The sequence below is a fragment of the Hippopotamus amphibius genome, chromosome 1 (genome assembly GCF_030028045.1).
Source record: "Hippopotamus amphibius kiboko isolate mHipAmp2 chromosome 1, mHipAmp2.hap2, whole genome shotgun sequence".
In the NCBI taxonomy this organism is placed as follows: Eukaryota; Metazoa; Chordata; class Mammalia; order Artiodactyla; family Hippopotamidae; genus Hippopotamus; species Hippopotamus amphibius.
Genome location: NC_080186.1, coordinates 168,442,727 through 168,450,985, shown reverse-complemented (window position 1 = coordinate 168,450,985; position 8,259 = coordinate 168,442,727). Strand labels below are relative to the sequence as shown.

General features: G+C 45.8%; 1 protein-coding gene across 15 annotated transcripts in view; it reads right to left on the bottom strand.

Moving 5' to 3' along the window:
• Window positions 1–416: 416 nt before the first annotated feature.
• The window catches only part of P4HA2 (prolyl 4-hydroxylase subunit alpha 2), a 33,278-nt gene continuing 25,435 nt past the window's right edge, over window positions 417–8,259 (bottom strand). For 10 of the 15 annotated variants that reach the window (XM_057735620.1, XM_057735640.1, XM_057735599.1 and 7 more), the window contains 5 exons: window positions 5,774–5,827; window positions 5,161–5,226; window positions 3,362–3,430; window positions 2,873–2,969; window positions 417–861 (listed from right to left, as the gene is read on the bottom strand). In XM_057735620.1, the coding sequence (XP_057591603.1) occupies window positions 791–861; window positions 2,873–2,969; window positions 3,362–3,430; window positions 5,161–5,226; window positions 5,774–5,827 (357 nt within the window). In that variant the 3' untranslated portion in view covers window positions 417–790. Of the gene's footprint in view, window positions 862–2,872; window positions 2,970–3,361; window positions 3,431–5,160; window positions 5,227–5,275; window positions 5,336–5,773; window positions 5,828–8,259 lie in introns of all 15 variants that reach the window. The other 5 variants (XM_057735649.1, XM_057735719.1, XM_057735668.1 and 2 more) reach the window with 4 other exon arrangements.

Here is an 8,259-nt window from a genome sequence, read left to right as displayed (position 1 = left end):
TAAGTTTGAAAAAATCTCTTCTCTAACCCAGGTGATGGTGACATGGGTGCTCACACTCACCCTCACATTCTTTAAACTGTACATCTATGTATCACAAACGATTCTCTGTATATATCTCAAAGTTTTAAAGTAAGAAATTTCAAATTATAACAGCATCACAATCATGGACATACATCATCTCTATGTTCTCTAAGATGCAAACAGAGACTGTCTCCCTCACTTTCCAGAAAGAACACTGCAGCTTAGAGGAAAAGTAAGTGTTGAAACCTGGTCTAGAACCTAACATCAGGGTTTGCCACTCAAGTATTCATTACCTAGATCCTGCATGTACAGAGAAGATGCATGGAAATGGTGAACTTGGTACAAGCTCCCCGTCTTAAAAAAAATACTGCAAATAAGGCTCTTTAAGGCTTCTGGCAGGGACATTTTATTTTTTGGTTAAAGCCACATTAATAGAAATTCATAAAAACAAGCATGTAAACAAGGTATCAGAACTTTGGTTCACTGAAACATCTCACACCTAAAGCATCTGAGGTACAAAAGCACCTTACTAGGTGCTAGAACACCTGACTCTGCTTCAACCCTACCCTCGTGGCCAGAGAAAGCTGACAGGTGAGGCTGGGACCCAGGTCACCCAGGACCTTCCCCAGGACCTTTTCTGCTCCAGACAAACATTCACGCCTCCAAACAACTGCCTGACAAGGGCTGGAACGTAGAGGGGGGTCTGTCACATTGAACTTGAAGACAACATGGGCTGTGGGGCCACGGAGGTGAAGGGCAGAAAAGGATGTCAGTCAACTTCTGTTGATCCACACGGCCTCAAGAACTCCTGTCCTCGTTCATGGAACCACTTATTGGAGACTGTGAACAGACAGAAAGTATGTTATAATCCTATTGATAAGTTCAGCAGCCAAAATTAATGACTCCTTCATGATGATTCCTATACTGGGCCTGGGAATCAGACATGTGTAAGACTTGGTCTCAGGCATCAAGTTGCTTATGAGCTGGTGGTAAGGAAGAGAGATAATTGCACAAAAGTCTGTCAGTGACACAAGATATATACATGTAAGCTGCCACAGAAACAGAGCCAAAGGGCCTCTAACCATGTGGGGGAAGAGGAAACCCCAGGGCTGGGACATAGAGCTGAACAGGAGTTATCCAGGGAAGAAGTTATTCAGAACAGGTGGTTCCTTTACCAAGGGGGTTTAGGAAGTGGGAACAGGAAGAGAAAGACATCAAGGCATGATCCATGCTGGTATGTGTCAAGGACCCCAACAAGCCTGATATTACTGGGATGTGCTGGGTGGGAACTGAGAGGTAAAAGATGAGGAAGACTGTCAGGATTGTGGAGGGTCTGGATGTCAACCTCAGGAGCTCTAGGCCAGCTGATCAATCTTATGTGCTGTGGGCAGCAGAGAAGCAGAGCTGGTGCTAGCACTATCACCTAAAGTTGTGTCGTAAATGCTCATGAACCACAATTTCATTTCTCAATAGAGACTCTTTCATAATCAATAAAAAAACAAATTGATTTTAATGTGCTAATGAAGCCACAGTACTTTAAAAATACAATTTATAATAATTTTTTAAAGTAATACATATACTTAGTTGAAAAAATCAAATTGCTCTGCAAGGCTTATAATGATAAATAGCAATCTCCTACCTACCTCTTCCGACCACCAATCCCGCTTCCACTGAACATTCAACTCTTTTGTTTCTTCTGATACTTTTCTCATTTTTCTAAATAACATAATGTTATTTCTTGACTTCCAACTTTAGATCTTATATGTTGACAATCTACCATGTAAGATGGAGATTTGGAATTTTTTACACCTCTTTTAAAAAACATATGTCCCCCTCCCACCCCCCAATATGGTTAAATCACAAGTTCTAGTTAAATTAATATTCAGTATTTACATTATTATGTCATACAAATTTTACTCACACTTGTGCTACCTAATAGATTATACAGGTGACCCTTGAACAACACGTTTGAACTGAGTAAGTCCACTTACATGCGGATTTTTTTCAATAAAAAATACTACAGTACTACATGATCTGCAGTTGGCTGAATCTGCAAATGCAGAACCTTGAATATGGAGGAACTGTGTATATGCAGGGCCAACTATAAATTATACACAGATTTTCAACTGTGTAGAGGGTCAGCACCCCTAACCCCTGCTTTTTTGTTCAAGTGTCAACTGTACTTACATTCCCTTTCTTGTACAACTTTTTCCTTTTCTTGTTTTCTTTTTCATTTGCTTAACTTCCTCTGAACCTATCACTATGTATCCCCATAACTCTCCAAGAGGGCTATAAACTCATCTGTTTGTGATCACTTCCTGTGACATCCTGCTTCAAGCCTCTCCAGGACTCACCAAAGCTGCTTCCAGAATAAAGATCAACTTTCAGCCTCCACAGTATTGTCCCAGCCTCAAGCCTTATCTCTTGGCCCCTGTGCCACAGGCCTCCCCTTCTACAAGACAGAGGCAGCCACTTTGCCTGGGACACACTTTCCTCCCCCCGTTTTCAGTTCTCCGCCACTGCAACCTCAGAACACTTTCCAGAGTCCACTTTTCTGAGGAGCCGTCCTGGACCAACGATGCTTATGTAGCTATTCTTCCTTGGAGCTTCTTTAGCTCTCTAGGAATCCCTGAGAGTGTTCCCAACCAGCTGTCTTAGCACATAACCAGCTGAGTGGACAGCTACAAGGCTGGGTGGGACTATCAGTTAGCAAGAAAATAAAATGAAGACCAAAATCTCAAAAAGGGAGACAGTTGGCTTTGTGAAAATGTAGAAGCAATTGTCTCCCAGCTCGGAGTCTCAGGTTGACCACTAGAGCCCAGAGGCCAACACCACACCTTAAGCCACTCACCCCACTTGCAGCCCACAAGCACGGGGCAGGCAGCATGTCTTGTTCGGTAGTCACCTTCCCCACTCCGCAGGAGGTTGTACCAGAATACAGCTGTGCCCTGGAAAGAGAAGCCTTATCATACAGCACCCTTACATACTGGGCTCAAGGATCTGACCCTGAGTACCACAGAGCCCTCCCTGAGCAGAAACACTCTCACTTTCCCACATACAGGGGCACACGGCTTTGGGACTCCAGTGTAGAGAAGCTCCCCAAAAAGCACGTACCCTTCACAGCAGTGTGGATGTTTAGAATCCCACCTAGCCCTGAAGGGACTTCCCTCTCCATCCCATCTCCACAGATGGAAGCAGAGACCACAGGTCAGGGTTCAGGCAGGAAGGGGCTAAGGCCGCTCAAAGTGATAGTCAAGCAGGCCAGGGAATGGGACTAGGAGACATGGATGAGGTCTGAGTTCTGCAATTCAACTTTTGACCCACAAGAACCAGAACTTACCTTCTTAGGCCAAATTGCAGCCCCCAGATCAGGAAAGACGGTGGCACCACCAGCTTCCACATCGCTCATCTGGGAATACAAGGCATAGAGCTTGGCCCTTCTACTCAATGCTCTCAGAGCAACTGAGCCACCAAGCACATGACAAAGTATGTGGACCACCCTCCTCTGAGCATGAGCAACTCCACCACCAGCCCTCTGGCCAAGAAAAGCTCTTCCCACACCCTGCCCCTCCCTAAACCCTGCTTAATCTGAGTGGTTCTTCAGGATGATATCCATGCCAGGGACAGATGTAGGCCTGCAGGAGATCCATATCCTGGCTGTCTTCAAATGTGAAAAATCTGAGTCTGTACTGGGAAAATGTCTGACTGACCCCCACCCCCTTCATCCTCATCCAGGCTGACCCTTGCCTGAGCCCCTGTGCCCTGTGAGCTGTCCTGTCCAGGAGCTCCCTGAGGCTTCTAACACCACTGTGGTCCCAACTATGGGTTCTGTTTCTCTGGCTTGAGTATCTTGCCGCTCTAGTCAGACCCTCATCTTCCCAGAACAGCTACCTTCCCCAGGGCCACCTAGGGCACTGTGTCTCCAGAGGGCATGCTTTCTCCTATAGTAAAACCTCAAACTAAATGAAACACAATTTCCACAGTAGCAAAGCTGCACTCATGCCCAAAGCACCACTTCTTTCTCACCGGTCTCTCTTACTTCTAGTTTTTTTGCCTGTAATGTAATAAAATGTAGAGCTAAAATATTTCCACAAGACACATACCAGACAGACTGAAGGATGCCCAACAGATGTATGGTAAATGAATAATATGAAGCCCATGATGGCTTTTGACCAAGTGAGGATCAAATGAAGGCTCTTTTCTAGAACCTGAAGGCCTTGGCAGTCTCACAGCTTCTCCCTCTAGCCACCCCAGATTAATGCACTATCTCTGAGACACACCACACCCTTTTTTTCTTTTTCCAACATTCCAAGCTTCTTCCCTCTTTCAGGTCTCCACACATTCTCTTCTCTACCAGAAATCATGTTCCACCAACTAATTTCCAATCAACCTTCAAGTCTCAACTGACATGTTACTTCCCAAGGTAGGCCTTCTCTGAACCCCAACTCTGCACTTCTTCAAAGCACTTATCACCATGGTAACTAAACAATGACCTCATGTTTAAAGTAAGTCTTTCACATTAAACCATAAGCCCAAGAGAGACCACATATGTCCTGCTCACCAGCACTGTTCATGGCGGTCCCCAGCACATAAAAACCACTCAATAAAAACTTAAACCAGACACCAAAGGGAAAAATGGACACAGGCTTCTGTCTCTAAGTCACTGGACTGCTTCTATGCCTCTTTAGAGCTGGCTCTCTCAGCAGAGGGGAGAGAAAACTATTCCTCACGAGAGGTAAACCCAACAACCTGTGGCTGGAGTACAGGCAGCAGGTGAGAGGCAGGCAGGCCACTGAGCTCTGGGGAAACAAAGGCAGTTTCATCTAAGAGCACTTCCAGGCTACCTCCTCACTCTGCTGCCAAGGAGGGAACCCTCCAGGACACCCATCCCAAGAGTCCAGACTAGCACTGGGCCCATCAAATAGAAGCCAGGGATGTAAAAGTCACAGCGGTTGGAGGAAGCACCCGAATGGGAACAAAGGGCGACTTTCTAATCCAGCTAAGAAGGGTGCTGAGGGCCAGAAGGGCCCAGCCATCAAGCAACAGCTGGTGGTATCAGCTCTAATGGGAGTGGATGTAAGAGAGCACTCTGGACCCATGCTCCCCTTAAGGCCCACACGCTGCACGCGTCATACTCACGTAGCTTAAGAACGTGGCCACACGATTCCCAGTCCCTAAACGCTTGAAAGCCTCTCGCTCATCCTTCTATAAAATTAAGTGAGAGTACACAGGTGGGCCTGTACCCGATACTTACATAGTTAAGAAACGTCGCTAACCTATTCCCCTCCGTTTTGAGGCCGCTGTCAAAAGGTCGCTGCAATAGACAACAACTTTCACCCAAGTTTGCCACTGACTTCACCCGCCACCCGCCTCAGTCCGAAAAGGTCAAGAGTAGGTACTAAGTTTGTGTTCCTTACATCGGTCTGAACCAGGGGCCAAGGCTGAAAAGAAAACCCTGGCCAAGCATGGGGAGACAGGCCAGGAACAGCTTTCACAGAGACCTAGTGAGGTCCTCTGCTTTAGAATCAAGGCAAAGAATGGCAGGGTTGGGCCAGGGGGACCACTCCTGACCTCACAGGGGAAAACAGCTGGCCTGCACGTGGCTCTGGACTTGGGCTTCTCCAGCAACAAAAGAGTGGGCCCTGGTGAGGCAGGGGGTCCTTATGTGAAGGCCACAGTGCTCCTAAAAGCTCCAGCCTTCTCAAACCAGCTAGAGCAGAGCCCTTGAAAGCACCTGTGATTTGGGCCTTACCCTGGAGAAGTCAAAATGTGGCTCGTACTGTCCTCCCATTCCATAATTAGCAACCTGGTGGGAAATAACAGCATTGGACTTTGTCAGCAGCATGAACTACCCGGAAGCAGCCCATCTTCCCAGGTAACAACCAGAACCGCCAAGAGCAGCCTCTCTAAGGAGGGTAACTATGTGCTGCTAGTATGGCCAGAAAAATGCTGCAAACAGGTCTACAGCTACGTCCAAGAGGAAGGGCGCAGCACAAATGTGGTTTCCCAAAAAGGAAAAGATGGGCAAGCTGCAGATGGCCACTGTGGAGAAGCTCCAGCCCTTCAGGGACACTTGGACAGCAGCAGAGGGAGCCCTCCTTGAGGCAGGCCCTGGTCTGGGCTCTGATTATTTGGAAGATAATGAGATGGTTATCCAGAAGAATGCCAACAACAAACTCAGAATTGGATTTTTTGTTTGTTTTGTGTTTTTAATGCTAGTTTGCGGGCTACACAGTGCCCGGCAGTGCTCCTGCAACCTCTGTCACCATGCCCCAGAAGCTCTTCTTGGTCAGCCTGAATAGGACAAACAAATCCCACCCCATCTCACAACGGTCCCCTGCACGGAGTACTTCTGCATCCAAGTGAACCAGCAGGGAATGCGCAGCTTGCTGCAGGGGGACCAGAACTGCTGTTTTACCTCAGTGGAAGCCTGGACCTAGAATAGGGCCTGAGCCACCTCAAGTGTCACTAATTGGATTAGAAATCATAAATGCCTTTATGAACAGTTTATCAGCACAACATAAGTCCTAAATCACAATGGTTATTTTAGCTTCAGTAGCTAGATGAGAAATGAAGTTCAAGATTAAACGCAGAATCTTGTTTTTTTTTGGAAATGCAGAATCTGACATGAAAGTTGATGTACCAAATGGTACTACCAACAATGTCCATCTGGGAACACTTGGCTACTGTGTCTTAATGAAACCATAGGTACCTTTGGGGTTCAACTATTAGTCCTCAGAAAATCGGTTTTATATATTTATTTTGATGATTCTAACAGTCAGATGAGAGATGCTGCAAAACTGGCAATAATGGTGACCTATGGACATGAGGGAGAGAGGGGGAGGGGTGGGCTTTACAAGAGAGAAAATCCTCCTCTTGGAGTAGAAAACAGTATTTATCAAATGTGATGAAATGTGGATTTTGGGCAGCATGATTTTTCAGTGTCCACAAAAATAAAAGTGTTGATATGAAGACTCAATACCTGGATGAAAATATGCTGTCATATACTGCTTCAGCCTTCAAGATTCCCATCCCAAAAATGGCTAGAAAGCCTATCAACAGCGCAAGGAGGCCAGTTCAGCAGGTGACACTAAGCCTGGAGGTGCATCTAAGGAGGGAAGTGCTAGAGCAGCTGATGAAGTGATATTACAAGTGCTTTTTTCCTTGGAGCCACTGTAGCTGAGAACTTGAAAAAAATTTTAAACATGACTGTGATCAGTTTGCCAGTGCATTCAGGTAAATTCAATCACTGCTTGTTGCTGGAGCTGCAGGGTATGACTGCATTACCCATTTGCTGGATGGAGTGCTTAAACTTTCACCACCCGGGGAAAATGAAAGAAGCTGCACTGTTAACAGCTGGCTCATCTTTTAACAGTTCTGGGAATCGCATTTGATCGTGGTGCTCAAGCTACTGTACCTAAACTATTTAACACTGTCCCCAAATAGTACAGGTGTCATGGGAACTTCTGGATGTGCAGCCATCAGAATCAGCATCTGGAAAAACACCAGGCCCCAGACTCAGAGTTTTAATAACAAGAAACTGTACATCAAAACTGATACCTGGGAGGAGGTATTTATTTGTTACAAAAGTAGAAGAATCAGTCCTTTGAAATATGTGGGTATTTATGATACGAGGTCAGAGTGAAGGGAAAAAAAATGGTTAGAAATCACTTATTTGGTGAGGCTGAGACATCTAGCCAGAAATGTCTTCAATCATCAAGAATTCTGGCAAAGTAGCATCTCCTCCACTCTCAGACAGGCCCTCATCCAATTCAAAAGAAAGCCTCGATTGCCCTTTCTTCCAAATGATCTACAGCAAACACATCAACTACAGATGAAAGAGTGTCAAAAGACAGCAAAAGAATCAGTTCCTTTCCAGAAGCCTGTAACGCTCCCACAGGGACGCTGGTGAGAAGGCTGTTACTGGTGCCTAGGCATGTAACACATCGCGTGGAATATGGAATGAGTACTGAGAGATACTGAAAATCAGGTTCCTATCCCCAGATTATGTAGGATCAAAGCTTTGAAAAATGCTGGCTGGCAAAGAAAATGCCAAGACAGTTTCTAGGGAATGAAAGCCAAAAAAAGTGGTGTCTCAGCCTCATGGCAGCTGTGGTCTAGGTCTTTCAGAAGAGCCCTGACCATAAAAGCCCATCCACTTGGAGTTGTGGCATTAAGATCCCATTCATCAGTTGAGTTACAGCATGAAAAGAGTTCAGTTAAGATGAAGCCAGGGTT